Source organism: Pan paniscus, chromosome 13 (assembly GCF_029289425.2).
Source record: "Pan paniscus chromosome 13, NHGRI_mPanPan1-v2.0_pri, whole genome shotgun sequence".
Taxonomy (NCBI): domain Eukaryota; kingdom Metazoa; phylum Chordata; class Mammalia; order Primates; family Hominidae; genus Pan; species Pan paniscus.
Window position 1 is genome coordinate 135,792,099 of NC_073262.2, and position 20,155 is coordinate 135,812,253.

Consider the following 20,155-nt stretch of genomic DNA (forward strand, 5'->3'; position numbering starts at 1 on the left):
CACCTTGCTGGACAGGGTGTATGTGAAAGCTATACCCCACCTGCTCTCTTGGGTATGGACAGCAGAGATTTAGATCTGATTACTAAGAACACCTTTCGTCATCTTCATCCACTTGTCCACCCACCTGTCCCCTCACCTGTCCCTTGCCCATCAACTCCAGTCCTGTGCCCTTCTCTCTGCAGCTGAAGCCCATTATCTCTGACCCTGAGTACCTGCTAGACCAGCACATCCTCATCAGCATCAAGTCCTCTGACAGCGACGAATCCTATGGTAAGGGTCTGTGGGCAGGTGCCACACCTGCCTGTGAACTGGCGGCCTCTGACGTAGCATTGCCTTCAGGGAGAGCTCACCTGGCACTTCCGGTCATAGGCTCCTGCCTCTCCTTTCCTCCTCCCAGGGCTGCTAGTGGGACCGTCACCACTAAGTCATCCTTCCCTCCCCACTAGGCTTCTGGGCAGGACAGCCAGCAGTGGCAACCCCTTCCATGTATTGAGCCTTCCCTATGTGTGAGATCTGTGCCAGGCACTTTCCAGTATCATGTGATATAACCTTGACAAGACCTTACTGTTCTCCAATGAGTAAACAGAGGCTCAGAAAGATCAAGTGACTTGCCCGAGTCATATAGGTAGTGGTGGCTGTGCCCTAATTTGAACCCAGGTCTGCCTGCCCTTCTCTGCTTCTCAAGTGTCCTGAGTCAGCCTTCTCAGCTCACAGGTCTGGAGCTGCGGACTCCCCTGTGCTGACCCAGTCTCTAAAACACCTGCTCAGGCACAAAGGGGCTGCTGCTTCTGCCCCCGAGGAGCCACCCTCTGCCCGAAGACCCTCTCTCCCCAGCCAGAGCAATTTGGGCTGAGATGTCGTTCAGGGTCCCCTGAGTGGGACTTGGGGTGCTGGAAACACCAGCTCAGGGCTCTCTGGTCTTCTGCTCAGCATCGCCTGGTGCCCAGACCAGGCAGGCTGTGGAGGCCCGTGGCCAGAGAGACAACAGGGGCTTTTGTACCATCTCTGCCTGTTTGTGGCTCCAGCCCAAAGTCAGGCTCACCCTTGCTAGACCACATGTGTGGCTAGACCATGGGGTGAGAGAGGCAGAGAGAGCCTGGAGGGGACAGAGAGAGGCAGGAAGCAGGAGCCAGGCCAAGCCTCTCCTTACAAGCCAAGCTAAGAGCAAATACCTTATCCCGAGGGCAGTAGGGAGCCATTGAAGATTCAAGCAAGGAAGTAACAGGATCAGATTCGCATCTTGGAAATCCGCATCTGCAGTGATCAAGATGACAGATGAGTGAGCCAGAATAGAAGTACTGACAGTAACAAAGGAGAGAAGCGGATGACATTGAGAGGAATGGAGTAGAAAACTGTCTGGGCCTGGGACTGGGGAAAGGGTCTGTATTAGTCTGTTCTCATGCTGCTGTAAGGACATACTTAAGACGGGTAATTTATAAAGGAAAGAGGTGTAATTGACTCACAGTTCTGCAGGGCTGGGGAGGCCTCAGGAAACTTACAATCATGGCAGAAGAGGAAGCAAACACATCCTTTTCACATGATGGCAGGAAGGAGAAGTGGGTGCCCATCGATAGGGGAAGCTCCTTATAAAACCATCAGATCTCTTGAGAACTCACTCACCATCACCATCACTATCACTATTGAGAAAAGGACGGGGGAAACCACCCCCATGATTCAATTATCTCCACCTGGTCCCTCCGATGTCACATGGGGATTGTGGGAACGACAATTCAAGAAGAGATTTGGGTGGGGACACAGCCAAACCATATCAGGGACTGAGCGGCTGCATGAATGATGCTTCCACTTCTTGCACTGGGTTAGATGTAGTGCCGCGGGTAAGGGAGACCAAGGCACAGCCACAGCATATGAGGAAGACCAGAATGCTGTTGTGCTGGGGACACCATCACAAGAGTTGGGTCAAGGAGAGGGTGTCGTTACAATAGCAAATGTGGCCAAGGGACCCAACACAAAGACCAAGCATCTCTTAGATGGACAGACTCAGACCATCAGCAGACTTGGTGAGCGCAGTGTCCGTGGAAGGGCTGGGGTGACATCAGACCTTAGCACTTAGGAGCGAACAAAGCATGAGGAGGGAGGCAGAGGAGAATGCGCCTGGGTCAAGGGAGCACATTTATCCATGTGCTTATTTATTTGAAATGGAAAACCTTTGAATACTGCTCGGTGGAAGTCACTAAAGAGGAAGAGGCTGCAGACACAAATGAAAGCCCCACGCATAGTCTCCCATTGTGCAGGCTCTGCCAACACCTGGGTGTGGGCACTGTCGCTCCCCTCCTTGGGGAGGTGAGGAAAGGAGGCTGGGAGACCTGAAGGTCATGCAGCTACTGAGCAGCTTGTTGGAGGTAACTACGTGATCTTGGGCCTGAGCCCGGGCAGCTCTTCCCCGTTCCCAGTGCAGCACTGGCAAGAGGGTCCCCAAGCCGGAGGAGGGGTGGGAAGAGCTTGAGGAGTGTGATGGCCCTAATAGGGATCCCCTCGTCACGGATGCAAGAGCATCTGAATGGCTGCTGAAATGTTTGAAGCTTTGTTAGCAGGAAACAGGCAGTACGCAAAACACACGCTTCATTTTCTCATTCAAATCCTGTATTTCTGCAACACGGCAAGACCATGTCTTTAAAAATAATATACTGTAATCCTCCTTTGTTTCTTCCGCTTCATATTCATACTCACAAACAGCATATCATCAAAATAAAAAGGAAAAACATCAACAGTCTCATTCCAGTAATCATTTTTATTTTGGTTTCACATTTCCAGCCTCATACATAGGCATACCTAGATTTTCATACTTACATCACAGAAACATCATTTTATACTCTGCTTCCCTCACCTGGTATTAGATGAAACACATTTTCCATGATTCTCCTGCCCCATCTTTGTGACTGTTCCTTTTGATGGCTGCATTATATTCCATGGACTTACTGCATCCTCATTTTAAAAGTATTCCTCATTTTAAAAGTACTATTATTGAGGCTCTGTCAGTTGTTTTTGTTGGTGCTATCAGTAACACTGAGATGAATCTCTTTGTGGACATTTTTTATTATTCTTCAGCTACATTTTTTATTCCTTTGAGTAATCTCATTAGGACAGGTTCCCATGTTTGCTGGATCAGAGGGTGTCAATCAGTGTTTGTGCTTCTTGGCGCTTGACACCAAACTGATTGCCATAAAGGCTGTCTCAGCTGACCTCACCATGGATAGGCTTCCCCAGATCCTTGCTGGCATTGGGTGGTTTTGTTTTTTGTTTTTGGAGGCCAGAGTGCAGTGGCACGATCTTGGCTCGCTGCAACCTCCGCTTCCCAGATTCAAGAGATTCTCCTGCCTCAGCGTCCTGAGTAGCTGTGATTACAGGCATGCACCACCACCCCTGGCTAATTTTTGTAATTTTTCGTAGAGAGGGGGTTTCAACATGTTGGCCAGGCTGGTCTTGAACTCCTGACCTCAAGTGATCAGCCCGCCTCGGCCTCCCAAAGTGCTGGGATTACAGGCGTGAGCCACCACGCCCGGTGCATTGGGTGTTATTTTTCTCGCTTCCTATCTATGCTAACTTCATGTCTGTGAAAGAGCAACTTAATGATTCCTTAGTTTGCATTTTTGATGGCTAGGAAAGTGGAACTATTTTCCATTTATTAAAATTAACCAGCTGCAATTCTTTTTGTGTGAAACGTCAGTCTGTATTATCTGTTCATGCATCTGCTGGAGATTCAGTTTTGAGGAGTTCCTTGTGGAGTTCAGATGGAGTACCCTCTTGCCTGGGGAGCTGGCTGCAGATACTGTTCCCAATCCGTTTCCTTTTTATTTTTGGTTTTTTCTCTGTGCAAGTTTTAAACTTGCATGTCCTCTTGCCCGCCAGTTTTGTTCTGTCATGTCTTATGCTGCATCAAATCTTGGGAAGTTTTCATTCCCTACAGCGATCAGATGAGTGTTTAATTCTGTCTTTCTGCTGCATTCTCTACAATATAATTTTTTTTACATCAACTAATCCACGTTTTGTTCTAAGACTTGAGACATTTGCCCCCAAAGTACTGCGGTGTTGTTCTGACGGATTTATTAAATAACCCTTGCCTGGGCCATAGTTTCAAAGGACCAACTCTCCGGCCAAGAGTTTGGTGTTTCCGCCATGAAAAGGCAGGGTCTTCACCCAGCTGTCTCCCACTTTCCCTGCAGGCGAGGGCTGCATTGCCCTTCGGTTAGAGGCCACAGAAACGCAGCTGCCCATCTACACGCCTCTCACCCACCATGGGGAGCTGACAGGCCACTTCCAGGGGGAGATCAAGCTGCAGACCTCTCAGGGCAAGACGAGGGAGAAGCTCTATGGTAAGCAGCAAGCCCCTCCCCAGCACCCTCTTCAGCCCCCCACTTAGGAACGGGAACGTGCTTTCTCTCAGCAAGGCTGTCGAATATGCTCTCTGCTGCGGCCTCAGAGCAGAAATCCAGCACTGGAAAAGATCTCAGACAATCTGGCCCAACCCTCACTCAACTCAAAAATGTCCCAACAGAACCCAACATCCGGCACCCCCAGATCACCCTCCCCGACCCTGTGGATTTTTTAGGGCCCCGAACCTCACCTGTCAGCCTTTAGGCCTTGTCATTCCCCCATTAGCACCTCCACTAAAAGAAGGACCCAGTGTACCAAGCGAACCTACGTCTTGTTAAATGGCTCCTTCCAGGCTGTCCGGGGAAGACCACAGCTACAGCTGCAGATGAGATTTAGAATTTCTTGGGCGACCTCTGCTTGTCCACACGGCCACATGGTGCCCACTCCCATATACAAACAGACCCTCGTACGTGCCTAAACCCTGCCCTCATGGTGCCCACCCAGGTTTCTGTACCTTCTAATCTGCTTTTTTTTTTTGTGGGGGATAGAGTCTCACTCTGTGGCTCAGGCTGGAGTGCAGTGGCACGATCTCAGCTCACTGCAACCTCCACTTCTGGGGTTCAAGTGATTTTCCATCTTCAGCCTCCAGAGTAGCTGGGACTACAGGCACCCACCACCATGCCCAGCTAATTTTTATATTTTTAGTAGAGACAGGGTTTCACCACGTTGACTAGGCTGCTCTGGAACTCCTGACCTCAAGTGATCCACCAGTCTCTGCCTCCTGAAGTGCTAGGATTACAGACGTGACCACCACACCCAGCCTTTTTTTTTCTTTCTTTCTTTTTTGGAGACAGTCTTACTCTGTAGCCCAGGCTAGAGTGCAGTGGCACAATCTCAGATCACTGCAACCTCCGCCTCCCAGGTTCAAGCAATTCTCCTGCCCCACCTTCCCGAGTAGCTGGGATTACAGGTGCCCGCCACTGGCTAATTTTTATATTTTTAGTAGAGACAGTGTTTCACCATGTTGGCCAGACTGGTTTGGAACTCCTGACCTCAAGTGACACACCTGCCTCAGCCTCCCAAAGTGCTGGGGTTACAGGCATGAGCCACCGCACCTGGCCTGTTTATTTTAATCTGACAAAACATACTTGCCTGTTTTGTTCCTTGCTGAGACCAGTAAGTTGGAAATGTCACATGAAATGGCAACTCTGGATCCCAACTCTCCTCTCTGTGGATCCACTGCAGGCATAACTAATCAATCACTGAACTCTTAGGAGGCCTCAGAATCTTGCTTAACTCACCTCTCCAGGTACTCACTATTCACTGTGCAGCTTCAGCCTGCAAATGGAAACCCCTTTGCCATCCTTCGCCTAAGCTCTGGAAGCTGGGCCCCCACATGCTCTTTCCCGTCCCTTTCCTTCCAGACTTTGTGAAGACGGAGCGTGATGAATCCAGTGGGCCAAAGACCCTGAAGAGCCTCACCAGCCACGACCCCATGAAGCAGTGGGAAGTCACCAGCAGGTAAAGTGGGCGTGGGGTGGGTGTTGGGGGGCGTGGATATCAGGGACTCATGACAAATTAGCATGGTTTGGCCGGGTGCGATGGTTCACGCCCATAATCCCGGCACTTTGGGAGGCCAAGGCTGGAGGATCATTTGAGCCTAGGAGTTTGAGACCAGCCTGAGCAACATATCGAGACCCTGTCTCTACAAAAAAAATGTGGTGGTTCATGCCTGTAATCTCAGCACTTTGGGAGGCCAAGGCCGGTGGATTGCTTGAGGTTAGGAGTTTGAGACTAGCCTGGCCGACATGGTAAAACCCCATCTCTACTAAAAATACAAAAATTAGCTGGGCGTGGTGGTGGCACACGCCTCTAATCCCAGCTACTCGGGGGGGCTGAGGCACAAGAATTGCTTGAACCCAGGAGGCAGAGATGGCAGTGAGCCGAGATTTCACCACTGTACTCCAGCCTGGGCAACAGACCGAGACTCTGTCTCAAAAAAAATAATAATAATAATAATTAGCTGGGTGTAGTAGTCCTAACTACTTAGGAGGCTGAGATGGAAGGATTGCTTCAGCCCAAAAGGCTGAGGCTGCAGTGAGCTGTGATTGTGTCACTGCACTCCAGCTTAGGCGACAGAGTAAGACCTTGTCTCAAAAAAAAACAAAACAAAACACTAGCGTGGCTCTGCAGACCCAGGGCCTGTGAGAAGGTGAACTGAAGCACAGAGAAACCCAGGACACAGGAGAAAGAAGCTCCAGCCCAGGAGAGGTGCTCTCCTGCCTCTTCTGCGAGTCTGTTGACCGCTGGAGAGGTTGGTGTGACTGTGACAAAGCTGGGGAAATTCTAATGTGACAGAAAGTTCAGTCTGACTCAGCTAACATTTGTTGAGTCCCTATGATGTGTCCAGTTCTAGAGAAATCAAGGCAAATTCAGTGCAGTCCCTGACTTAGGAACTTGCGGCCTAGTGCATGAAGAAGTGACTGCGGAGACAATGGAGAGATTCCAAGTCTACAAATGGTGGCTGTGTCTCCTGTGGGACAGAGGACACCAGCAATCATGGGATCTGTGGCCACCAAACCCCACCCTATCCACTAGTGAGAAAAATCACCGGGGGAAAATGCACACTGGTTGCTCTTGGCAGACACTGAACTGAGAATAGTACAGATGTTAAAGTCTGTATTACCAGAATACAGACGTCCTTGGTAGCAGGGCTGCCCTAACTCACCGATGTGGTCTCCGAGATCCAGAATCAAGTTCTGGTCTCTTTGCCGGCTCACCAGCCGAGGAGGCAGAACCATGCCAGCAGCAGACACAGCTTGTTCCTCTCCTCCCTCCCTTCCCCACAACTCATCCCCACCAACCCTTGCCCTCACCCCAGCCACCCCCGCTGCACACAGGAATTCTCATCTCTAGCACATTCCCTGATCCACTTCCAGCTTCCGATGTTCACAGCCGTGGGCACACAAGCATCCCCTTTCCCTCTTTCCCTCCCATGATAATCCCATCAGCAAATGCATCCTGGCTCTGAAGTGTCTACTGGGTTCCAGAATCAGGATCAGTGTAGGGAAACAAATTCTTTTCCATTTTGACTAGCATAAGAACGAGCATTTATTTCTGAAGCAGGCAGTGGTGGATGGGAACAAGGTACAGCTTGGAACCAGGCTGGCAGAGCACATGGGAGCTGTGGAGTATCCCTGACAGCCTATACACTCAGAACTCAGTTCTCAGGAGGCCGGTGCCTGACACAGTGGCAGCGTGCAGTGTGTCTGTTGGGGCCACCTTGCCTGGGTCTGGGCCATCCCCTCCATAGCTTTAAGCTGATTGCCCCCCATTCCAGGCTCCAACCTTGATCTCTGTGACCTCACACTCATTTTTCTAAATATGCACATGGCTGTCTCTATGCTGACGCTGCACACACAAATGTGTGGGCTGATGTGTTCCAGAGGAACCCCTGCTGGAGTCTGCCCTGAAAATCCCCTCCTTCCTGCCACCCAGGCTACCCCCCCCACCATCTCTCTGCCCTGCCAGCCTTGCCAGCTTCTCATTCCATCCTCTGCACCTGCTCACCAGCCTTCGGACCATCCAGGAACAGGCCAAGCCCCTCTCACCTGGAGGCCTTTGCATGTACTCTTACCACTGCCGAGAACACTCTCCCCTTCTTTCTCTCTTATCTGCTTATCTTCTTATCTCAGCTGAAAGACCACCTCCTCAGATGGGGCCTCCTGGGGTCACCCAATGCCCAGTTGGTCCCAACACTTCACTAGTCCCCATCTCTGCCCCTTGTTATTCTCAGACTTCAGCACTACATCAATACCGTGTCTCTGTGTCACTGAGCTTGTTTTTCTCTCCCATCAAAAGTGAGTTCCATGTGATCTCATTGTTCAATTCCCACCTATGAGTGAGAATATGCGGTGTTTGGTTTTTTGTTCTTGCGATAGTTTACTGAGAATGATGGTTTCCAAATGTGCACATGTACCCTAAAACTTAAAGTATAATAAAAAAAAAGAAAGAAAAAAAAAAAAAAAGAAAGAAAATATATTTACTATTCATTAAGTGGAAAAAAAAAAAAAGTGAGTTCCATAAGAACAGAGACCATGGCTGCCTCACTCACAGCCATATTCCCTCCTCCCGGCCTGGGGCCGGGTGCTTACGAGGCCCTCAGTAACCACGGTGTTGCATGGATAGATGAATGAATGAATGGATCACTGCCCAAGAGGTGAAGGAGTTGAGGAGAGCTCGAGAGAGCCCTAGGGTTATCAGAGGACACTTTCCTTGGGCTGGTGCTGACCCCGAGAAGGGAAGGGACCCCTGAGATGTGACTCCATGTCCTCCCTGCAGGGCCCCTCCGTGCAGTGGCTCCAGCATCACTGAAATCATCAACCCCAACTACATGGGAGTGGGGCCCTTTGGGCCACCAATGCCCCTGCACGTGAAGCAGACCTTGTCCCCTGACCAGCAGCCCACAGCCTGGAGCTACGACCAGCCGCCCAAGGATTCCCCGCTGGGGCCCTGCAGGGGAGAAAGTCCCCCGACACCTCCCGGCCAGCCGCCCATATCACCCAAGAAGTTTTTACCCTCAACAGCAAACCGGGGTCTCCCCGCCAGGACACAGGAGTCAAGGTGAGCATCCTCTTCATTAAGACGGCTCCCTCCCTCCTTATGAAAGCGCCCTGGGCTTTGGGCTTTCACCCTAGAACGGAAGCCTCATAAGGGCCACAATTTGTGTCCACTTGGCTCATGACTTATCCCTGGGGCCTGAACACAGCAGGCCCCTGACATGTATGTGGAGTCTTCCATGTCCTAACCTGTTAGTGCAACTCGATTGCTTTTTAAAGGGTAAAAATGTGTAAAGATATTGCCAAGAAAATGAACCTCCTATAAAAACTATATACATATCAAAAAACATGTTTCGGGCCGGGCATGGCGGCTCACGCCTGTAATCCCAGCACTTTGGGAGGCCAAAGCGGGTGGATCACCTGAGATCGGGAGTTCGAGACCAGCCTGACCAACATGGAAAAACCCCATCTCTACTAAAAATACAAAATTAGCCGGGGGTGGTGGTGCCTGCCTATAATCCCAGCTACTCAGGAGGCTGAGGCAGGAGAATTGTTTGAACCCAGGAGGTGGAGGTTGCGGTGCGCCGAGATTGCGCCACTGCACTCCAGCCTGGGCAACAAGACTGAAACTCCGTCTCAAAAAACAACAAATTTCGGCCGGGCACAGTGGCTCACGCCTGTAATCCCAGCACTTTGGGAGGCTGAGGTGGGTGGATCACTTGAGGTTAAGAGTTCGAGTCCAGCCTGGCCAACGTGGTGAAACCCCGTCTCTACTGAAAATACAAAAATTAGCCAGGCACGGTGGCTCACACCTGTAATCCTAGCTGAGGCAGGAGAATCGCTTGAGCCCAGGAGGCAGAGGTTGCAGTGAGCCAAGATTGCACCACTGCACTCCAGCCTGGGCAACAGAACGAGACTCCATAAAAATGCCGGGTATGGTGGTGCATGCCTGTAATCCCAGCTGCTGAAGAGGCTGAGGCAGGAGAATCGCTTGAACCCAGGAGGCAGAGGTTGCAGTGAGCCAAGATTGCACCAGTGCACTCCAGCCTGGGTGACAGAGTGAGACTCCGTCTCAAAAAAAAATGGCCGGGTGCGGTGGTTCACGCCTGTAATCCCAACACTTTGGGAGGCTGAGGCAGACAGATCTCGAGGTCAGGAGATCAAGACCATCCTGGCTAACATAGTAAAACCCCATCTCTACTAAAAATACAAAAAATTAGCTAGATGTGCTGGCACGCACCTGTAGTCCCAGCTACTCGGGAGGCTGAGGCAGGAGAATCACTTGAACCCGGGAGGCAGAGGTTGCAGTGAGCTGAGATCACACCACTGCCCTCCAGCCTGGGCGACAAAGCGAGACTCCATCTCAAAAGAAAAGAAAAAAAATGTTTCTAGAGCTAGTTAACCTTTGGGCGTCTCCCGCTCCCTAGAGGGCCCTGTGGAACAGGGTGGGAGTTTCCATGTAGAGCCTGCTCGCACCCTCCAGTTCCCCTCTTTTTTCTCAACCATGAGGTTCCCCGTTCTATAAGCAGCTTCCTAGTCTCTCCTGTAGGGGACACTTAGTTAGAAACTGGAACTAGGGATGTAAAAGGCAGGGCAGCCAGCCTGCAGAGAGAGGAGGCCCGGCCCTGAAACTCTGGGGAAGCCCCGGACGGTGGAGAAAACTGATCTGAGTCTAGAACTGGTTCAGGCAGAAGAATGGAAGCCAGATAGGAGACCGGGCTAGGCAGCCGAGGAACGGGCTCAGCACTTCCCAAAGGCACAGACGCTCTCTGGTGCTGCTGGAACAGAGCAGAGCCAACCATGGGCACCTCATGGATACACAAGTGGGGAGCTCTACATGTTTCTAGTAGCCACAGGATGACAGACAGACGTGAAAGTGCAGGCCCAATTACCAACGATTTAAGATGGGCAAGATAGCATGAGCACTGTCTTCCCTTGAGGCTCTTTGCTGGCTTATCATAACCTCAGGGGTTCACTCTCAGCCTCTCTTCCTCTAACACTGGTTTTTTCTTCATCTTTTTTCCATGAGGACTTGGGTGCTGTCCGCCACATGGGGCAGAGCCAGCAGCGGGGTGTTCTCCATCACACTGTCCTCCAGCCCCCTCCAGCTCCACCCTTCTCAGGCCTGACCTGGGGTCTTCCTCTGGATGGAGGAGCTGTTGACAGTCTCATTTCTCAAAATATGCGAGATATGCTCTAAGAAACGGATAGGCCAGGCGCGGTGGCTCACGCCTGTAATCCCAGCACTTTGGGAAGCCAAGGTGGGCAGATCACTTGAGGTCAGGAGTTTGAGACCAGCCTGACCAACACGGTGAAACCCCATCTCTACTAAAAATACAAAAATCAGCCAGGCGTAGTGGCCCACGCCTGTAATCCCAGCTACTCAGGAGTCTCTGAGACACGAGAATCGCTTGAACCTGGGAGGCGGAGGTTGCAGTGAGCTGAGGTCATGCCACTGCACTTTAGCCTGGGTGACAGAGCAAGACTCCGTCTCAAAATAAATAAATAAATAAATAGATGAGAGGAAGTCAGGAAGAGAGAGAGAAAAGGACAGGACAGGATAGCCCTGAAGCTCAGCTCAGCTGTCTCTCTCTCTGCCTCTGTACAGAGTTTGTTGATAGGGTGTCAGACCCTGGTCATTCCCTAAGAAACTTGGAGGGAGGAGAAACAGCCTCAGTTTCCTGCCCTGGAAATATGAGGACAAAAGGCACTATTCAGTGGGTATCAAGGTGCCTGTGTGGCCACCTCTTTGGAGACCCCAGGAAATGGAGCTCTAAGCAACCAGAAAGAAAAAGGAGCATGATTATTTGTGTAAGTGAATGCTTTTCAGCTCCCAAAGCGAATGGATCTTGGTGCATAACAATGAGCACACAGCTTGGTGGGAGCATGCTCCCCACAGCCCCATGGTGACAGCTGCAGACAGGCTGCCATCCACGGGCAAGGGGCCCCCAGGGTGCGCTTCTAACTCACTGCTCACCAAGGAGGCGCTTGGAGCCTGGAGCCCTGCAGCTCGCACACCTGACTCATCCCTTTCCGCTGCTCCAGGTCCCAGGCTCAGCCAGAGCAAAGGCTGTGGAAGGGGGTGTTACAAGCACCATCAGTGTTTCCCCACCATCACCCAGACCCAAGTGCAGGGACTGACCTTCCCGGTTTGCCAAGTACTGTCCCAGTTTTAGCACTGAAAGTCCCACATCTCAGGAAACCCTTCAGTCCTGCGTAAGCAAGGACAACTGGTGACCCCAGATCGAAGCTGTGCAATTAGGAAGGGGACTCTTCTCAGCCCCTGGCCAGTGCTTAGCTGCTTTGGAGATGAGACTCGTCTCCTGAATCTGAGAAATACAGTCATTTGCTGCAGGAATCAACTCGTCCCCTAGATATCGGTTCCCTTATTCAACAACTGTGGCCTGCTATAGGAGTCAATTTCTTGTTACCTTTGGTCAGGGGAATAAGACTTACTTTTGAGTTTTTCATGGTTTTCCCCAGTCTTCCCTGCCTGCCCCACCAAGCTTCCCCTCTCTAAGTGCAACAGAAGCCTCCTCTTAGAGGGAAGGCTTCCCTGGTCTCTATCTTGCTGCTCTTTTCCCAGAGGAGTGAGCTTTAGAATCACAAAAGGGCTTGCACCCAGGGCTCTTCCTGGTCCTGCCCCCAGTTCTCTGAAGTCAGCCCCCTCCTCCCATCTCAGCCCCTGAGAGAGGGTGGTCAGAGGTCAGGACTTCTTGCTCCTTCATCTGAAAACTTGTGACCATGCCAGTTGCACCCTCCTGTGCCCTCTTCCCTTGACTAACTCACAGCAACGGCCTTTGAGGGTCCACACGGGGGTCAGAAGAGGGCTGCACATGGAGGGGTGCCTTTCCAAAGTCCTTGTTTGAGGCCCCAGCATTTCTATGTATGCACCTGCTCTAAGGTGTTTCCAAAAATTAATGGGCAACACCCCCAAGTGCACAGTCAGGCTCCCTTTGGTGTGTCCCGGAGGCCAGCCTCCCTGGAGCTCCTTGGCTTCTCACCGGCACCTGTGTGAGGACGACATCCCGCCTTTGTCCCCTGAGCCCACACCTGCTCCCCAAAGAGTCACTGTTGAGTGCCTGTGAGCAGCTTCTCAGTGCACATCCCATCAGTAACAGGCGCAACAGCCTCAACAGCTCAGTGGGTTCCCAGCGATCCACAATTTCTTCACGATAGCTTCCTTTTTTGTAGAAAGCAGAACCCAGAACACTCCCCTGGGAGATTCTGCTGCTAGTCAGGAAGTAAAATGTGTTCCCATTTCTCGTTCTCATAGTTTGCTCAGCAGGAAATCACCTCCAGTCAGAGCAGTGATAAATCAGAACACAAACAAGCAAAGGCAGCACTTGCCTACTTTGGGTCACAACACAGGAGGCTTCCCCTGCCCATGAGTTGAGTGGGCCTTTCTTCTAGCTACCGGCCTTGGCTTCCCCAGTACTCGCAAGTGTCCAAGTTCCCTCTGACTTGCACCACAGCCACCACATGTTCCTTCCACTGTGAGTTAGGAGAGGCTTCCAGGGAGAGGACTTCATGTGGCTGGGAAGGACACTGTGTTAATGGGGATGTCGGGCCCCCTGAGCTCAGATTCTGTCCTCGTTTGTGGCTGTGTTGCTGTGCCTGGGAAAGTGTCTCACACATGAGTTTGGTAGATGGAGCCTCTTGAGCTTTCACCCTCAAGTAGCACAAGTGGTTCCTGAGGAGGAGGTGTGATCGCCTTCCTGAGCGGTCATGCAAATGCTGGGTCGGAGCAGAATTGCTGGAGTCAGAGGAGAGGCTGCGGGGTGGGGATGGGAGGAACCGGGAAAGGAGGCCTGTTGACTGGGGAGGTGGGAAGGGGCTGTGGAGAGCAGGCTCATCTGATGAGGATGAGGGGTTGATACTGAGGTGCCATGTAAGTTCTCACTTCATTTCTCCCACAAATCCTCCAGTGCCATGCCCCTTGCTCACAGATGCTCTGATGTGAACAGGTTTTGTAGTGGAAAAGGTCCCAGGCCAGAACTGAGGCTGTCTTTGAGGACAACGTATGATGAACACAGTACTGTTTCCTCTTCCTTTTTTTCACTTGAGGTGAAATTCACTCAACATAAAATTAACCATTTCAAAATGAACAGTTTGCTAGGCTGGGCACAGTGGCTTATGCGTGTAATCCCAGCACTTTGGGAGGCCAAAGTGAGAGGACTGCTTGAAGCGAAGAGTTCAAGACCAGCCTGGGCAATATAGTGAGACTCCCCATCTCTACAAAATAAAACAAAACTAAAAAATTAGCCAGGCCTGGAGGCATTGCTACTCCCAGCAATGTCCAGCTACTCCTAGCTACTCCCAGCTACTCCCAAGTAGTCTCAGCTACTTGGGAGGCTGAGGGGAAGGACTGCTTGAGCCCAAGAGGTTGAGGCAGCAGTGAGCCATGATCACACCACTGCACTCCAGCCTGGGTGACAGAGCGAGACTCTGTCTCTAAAACAAAACAAGACAAAACAATTTGGTGCCATTCAGTAAATTTGCAATGTTACACGTCTCTATCTAGTTCAGAAACATTTGTATCACCCCAAAGAAAGACCCAGAGCCATTAAGCAGCCATGCTCCCATGTCTTCTCCCCTGGACATGTGTCTTCCCTGCTCTGTCCCTGGCTCTAGGCCCAGTGACCTGGGGAAGAACGCAGGGGACACGCTGCCTCAGGAGGACCTGCCGCTGATGAAGCCCGAGATGTTTGAGAACCCCCTGTATGGGTCCCTGAGTTCCTTCCCTAAGCCTGCTCCCAGGAAGGACCAGGAATCCCCCAAAATGCCGCGGAAGGAACCCCCGCCCTGCCCGGAACCCGGCATCTTGTCGCCCAGCATCGTGCTCACCAAAGCCCAGGAGGCTGATCGCGGCGAGGGGCCCGGCAAGCAGGTGCCCGCGCCCCGGCTGCGCTCCTTCACGTGCTCATCCTCTGCCGAGGGCAGGGCGGCCGGCGGGGACAAGAGCCAAGGGAAGCCCAAGACCCCGGTCAGCTCCCAGGCCCCGGTGCCGGCCAAGAGGCCCATCAAGCCTTCCAGATCGGAAATCAACCAGCAGACCCCGCCCACCCCGACGCCGCGGCCGCCGCTGCCAGTCAAGAGCCCGGCGGTGCTGCACCTCCAGCACTCCAAGGGCCGCGACTACCGCGACAACACCGAGCTCCCGCATCACGGCAAGCACCGGCCGGAGGAGGGGCCACCAGGGCCTCTAGGCAGGACTGCCATGCAGGTGGGCTGCGCCACACGTGGGTTCGTGTGCATTTGTGTGTGTGTGCATGCGTGAGTGCGTATGTGTGTACCTATGCATATGTGTGTGCATGTGTGTGTGCACGCATGCATATGTGCGTGCATGTGTGAACACATGCATGTGCACACATGCGAGTGATGGTCCTGGGAACTGCTCCATGAGAAGGGAGAGTCAGGATTTGAACCCAGGTCTGCCTGTCCCACACATCCCTGACCCTGCATTGCCTCTGCAGCAGTTGTTAAAAGGAAGAAAGTCAGGGCTGTGGATAAACTTAGTCTAGTGTCAGTCCCAGAGGACTGATTCCATAAAGAAAAGGAGCTTAAATCATTTATATCTCATTGTTATTATAAATTTGTTTTGCAACTGAGTTTCGCCAGGCACAGTGGATCACGAGGTCAGGAGATCGAGACCATCCTGGCCAACATGGTGAAACCCCGTCTCTACTAAAATACAAAAAATTACCCGGGCATGGTGGCACACGCCTGTAGTCCCAGCTACTTGGGAGGCTGAGGCAGGGGAATCGCTTGAACCTGGAAGGCAGAGGTTGTGGTGAGCCGAGATTGCGCCACTGCACTCCAGCCTGGTGACAAAGCAAGACTCCGTCTCAAAAAAAAAAAAAAAAAAAAAAAATTAAAAAACAACAACGGAGTTTCACTCTTTGTTGCCCAGGCTAGAGTCCAGTGGTGTGATCTCAGCTCACTGCAACCTCCGCCTCCTGGGTTCAAGCGATTCTCCTGTCTCAGCCTCCCGAGTGGCTGGGATTACAGGCACCTGCCACCATGCCTGGCTAATTTTTGTATTTTTAGTAGAGATGGGATTTCACCATGTTGGCCAGGCTGGTCTCGAACTCCTGACCTCAGGTGATCTGCCTGCCTGGGCCTCCCAAAGTTCTGGGATTACAGGCATGAGCCACTGCACCCAGCCTCATTGTTATTATTAAGTCGCATTCATACTTGAAAATTTCCCAATATTTTGGAGAATTCAGCACACTTTCCCTCTCCTTCATGTAAAATAAAAAATTTTTTGAGCAAAACTAACAGTGATTAAGAACAGACTCCAGGCCGGGCGTGGTGGCTCATGCCTGTAATCCCAGCATTTTGGGAGGCCGAGGTGGATGGATCACCTGAGGTCAGGAGTTTGAGACCAGCCTAACCAATATGGTGAAACCCTGTCTCTATTAAAAATACAAAAATTAGCTGGGCATTGTGGTGTCCACCTGTAATCCCAACTACTCGGGAGGCTGAGACAGGAGAATTGCTTGAACCCAGGAGGCGGAGGTTGCAGTGAACCGAGATCGCAACACTGCACTCCAGCCTGGGTGACAGAGTGAGACTCCATCTCAAAAAAGAGAACAGACTGCAGAGTCAGGCTATGTTGGATTTGAATCCCAGCCCTCCCACTTCCTGGCTCTGTGCCTTGAGCCTCAGTTTACCCATCTGTAAAAAGGGGCTGTTAATAGTACCTGCCTCATAGACTTAGAAGGAGAATTGCATTGTAGGCTATTATGTATTATTACCATGTATTATCATCTATATAGAAATTATATATTTATATTTATGTATTTACATTGATATCCATTACATATCATTTCATATATATATACTATACATATTACATATGTGTATATATTTTATATATATATATATATGTATATATATATATGGTACGTACCTGGGTGTGGTGCTATGCACCTGTAGTCCTAGCTACTGGGGAGGCTGAGGCATGAGGCTAGCTGGAGCCCAAGAATTCAAGGCTGCAGTGAGCTATGATTGCACCACTGCACTCCAGACTAGGCAACAGAGTAAGACCCCATTTCTAAAAAACAATTTTTTTAAATAAGCAGGTAAAGTACTTAGAACAGTGAGTGCTGGCTCTTCTCAGCTACATGTTAAAGGAAGCCTGGCCTAGCCCACAGCATGCAGGGACCAGGGCCACTTAGTTCAACATGGCCTGGTGAGAATGAGCCCTGACAGCCCTTCTGTTCTTGTCCCACAGTGAAGCCCTCAGTGAGCTGCCACTGAGTCGGGAGCCCAGAGGAACGGCGTGAAGCCACTGGACCCTCTCCTGTGACCTCCTGCTGGCTCCTCCTGCCCAGCTTCCTATGCAAGGCTTTGTGTTTTCAGGAAAGGGCCTAGCTTCTGTGTGGCCCACAGAGTTCACTGCCTGTGAGACTTAGCACCAAGTGCTGAGGCTGGAAGAAAAACGCACACCAGACGGGCAACAAACAGTCTGGGTCCCCAGCTCGCTCTTGGTACTTGGGACCCCAGTGCCTTGTTGAGGGCGCCATTCTGAAGAAAGGAACTGCAGCGCCGATTCGAGGGTGGAGATATAGATAATAATAATATTAATAATAATAATGGCCACATGGATCGAACACTCATGATGTGCCAAGTGCTGTGCTAAGTGCTTTACGAACATTCGTCATATCAGGATGACCTCGAGAGCTGAGGCTCTAGCCACTTAAAACCACGTGCCCAAACCCACCAGTTTAAAACGGTGTGTGTTCGGAGGGGTGAAAGCATTAAGAAGCCCAGTGCCCTCCTGGAGTGAGACAAGCGCTCGGCCTTAAGGAGCTGAAGAGTCTGGGTAGCTTGTTTAGGGTACAAGAAGCCTGTTCTGTCCAGCTTCAGTGACACAAGCTGCTTTAGCTAAAGTCCCGCGGGTTCCGGCATCGCTGGGCTGAGAGCAGGGATCTACCTGGCTTCTCAGTTCTTTGGTTGGAAGGAGCAGGAAATCAGCTCCTATTCTCCAGTGGAGAGATCTGGCCTCAGCCTGGGCTAGAGATGCCAAGGCTTGTGCCAGGTTCCCTGTGCCCTCCTCGAGGTGGGCAGCCATCACCAGCCACAGTTAAGCCAAGCCCCCCAACATGTATTCCATCGTGCTGGTAGAAGAGTCTTTGCTGTTGCTCCCGAAAGCCGTGCTCTCCAGCCTGGCTGCCAGGGAGGGTGGGCCTCTTGGTTCCAGGCTCTTGAAATAGTGCAGCCTTTTCTTCCTATCTCTGTGGCTTTCAGCTCTGCTTCCTTGGTTATTAGGAGAATAGATGGGTGATGTCTTTCCTTATGTTGCTTTTTCAACATAGCAGAATTAATGTAGGGAGCTAAATCCAGCGGTGTGTGTGAACGCAGAAGGGAATGCACCCCACATTCCCATGATGGAAGTCTGCGTAACCAATAAATTGTGCCTTTCTCACTCAGCTGTGTGTGTGGCGTTTTTCCTGACATTCGGAGCCATAGATATCCTTCTAGATGGCAGGGCCTGCACAGGGCACAACTGAGGCAGTTAAGGGTTCATGGTGGTGATGGATGGTGTTGCCCTGACCAGATGGGACACCATAGAGCCAGTTTGAAGCTGGTCCTGGACTAGGAACAGGAGTAAACCGCACTCCTTCCTTCCTTCCACCCACACATCTTCCTGGCACTCCAAGCTCCCTGCGGCCACCCAGAGGCCATGAGCATCCCCTCCAAACCTGCTGTCCTGCAGCCCACAAGTTCCTCCAAGCTTTTATAAGTTTTCACCACTTAAGCTGCGGTGACAAAAAAACACACGTCAACACTCCCCAGGTCATGGGTTCCCAGGTCAGGGAGTAGACCCTGGCCCAGAGGCACAGTGGGGGCCACTTCCACGGTGCCTCTGCCCCACCTTGGGCTGCCTGGCCTCTGCTTCTGCTCACAGACACCAGGCCTGGGCTCCAGGCCCTGCCTGGAGCCGTGTCTTTGGCAGCCTCCAAGCAAACCATTCACTCCCACGCCTCAGTGGCACCTGGAGCCCAGCAGGGGCAGGACTGAGTGCCTGCTGGGACCATGGCTCCCTACCCCCACTCAGGTGTCCCCGCCCTGCAGGCTCACTGCCTGGTGTCCATGTAGAACCTGACCTAAGTCCCAGGCCCCAGCCTCTGACTCAACAGACCAAGGGCCACAGTGGAGAGAGAGCTGGAGACACCCAGACATTCTTTAGTCTCCCAGCCCCCATCACCAGAGCTGAGGACCCAGGCATGGATGCCCATGGTCCCTGGGGAACCCACTGGCTGCTGGGGTGCGCTGGCCTGCTACACAAGTGCCATCATCTGCTCACCCACAGGGAGAATGTCAAGCCCAAGGCCCCATGCCCACTTAGGATGGATGTCTAGGCGCTCCCCGGCATTTCTGTGGGTTCCCAGGAGATACGGGTAGGAGAGCAACTGTTTGGGGCATACATCATGCTCCCCCTCACCTGCTCTGGGTTCCAGTCACTCAAGCAAATGCAGTGCCCCCACCACAGTCAAACCCAGGGCTGCTGTGAGGACCTGGCTTTGATTGCACGTGGTCGGACAGCTGAGGCCCACCTGGTGCTCAGAACAGGAAACGCTGTGGAATGCAAGAATTTTCATCCTTGCCTTTTCCATCTCTCTACCCTGCACCCACCCCGAGAGGTCCCGGACCACTTTCTCCCTAGGCTTTTTGCTGCCGTGATCATCTGGGTTCCACCTTGACCAGGTCTCTCTCCTGTCTCTCCTTTCCTGACAATTCTAGGCGTTCCAAACACCCAGTTTCCCCCTTCTGGCAGAGGGAGAACCCAGACATCCCCACCTCCTTATCACCTACGTAATTCACCTCCAAGTAATTCACCTACACCAGGCTCCCTAATCAAGAAGGCAGGTCAATTAGCCAGCTCTCCTCATCAAAGTGCTCCATTCCTAGGATGAATTTCACCGCCCTCTGAGATTGCAGATGCTGCTACAGTCACTGTTCCTTTTCAGAGGTAATTTTTTTCCTTCTCTGCTTGATGCTATGAAGGCTGGTTGAGAGCAGCAGAGTTTGTGCCGACAGGAAGGTGTTACCCTCATGATGGACAGTCTCTAGCAGCGCTCTTCCCAGCGCCTCCACCGCAGCCCCCCCCTGCCCCCCCACAGCCTGGAGGGCAGCGCCTGCAGCCAGTGCCACCTGCAGGGACAGAGTCAGCCACGGGCTCCTCCTCCTTCCTGCATTTCCATTCTTTTTCCACACCATTTTCCCCACCCGGATAGGAGAGAAATTAGTGAGTC

The 20,155-nt window shown here is 51.8% G+C and overlaps 1 protein-coding gene across 2 annotated transcripts in view; it reads left to right on the forward strand.

Moving 5' to 3' along the window:
* Positions 1-18,328, forward strand: part of INPP5D (inositol polyphosphate-5-phosphatase D) — a 148,968-nt gene extending 130,640 nt beyond the window's left edge. For both annotated transcript variants that reach the window (XM_003813132.4, XM_008965726.4), the window contains exons 22-27: positions 183-270; positions 4,182-4,331; positions 5,757-5,853; positions 8,674-8,955; positions 14,526-15,117; positions 17,131-18,328. In XM_003813132.4, coding sequence (XP_003813180.1) covers positions 183-270; positions 4,182-4,331; positions 5,757-5,853; positions 8,674-8,955; positions 14,526-15,117; positions 17,131-17,133 — 1,212 coding nt within the window. In that variant the 3' untranslated portion in view covers positions 17,134-18,328. The remainder of the gene's footprint in view (positions 1-182; positions 271-4,181; positions 4,332-5,756; positions 5,854-8,673; positions 8,956-14,525; positions 15,118-17,130) is intronic.
* The last annotated feature ends 1,827 nt before the right edge of the window (positions 18,329-20,155 follow it).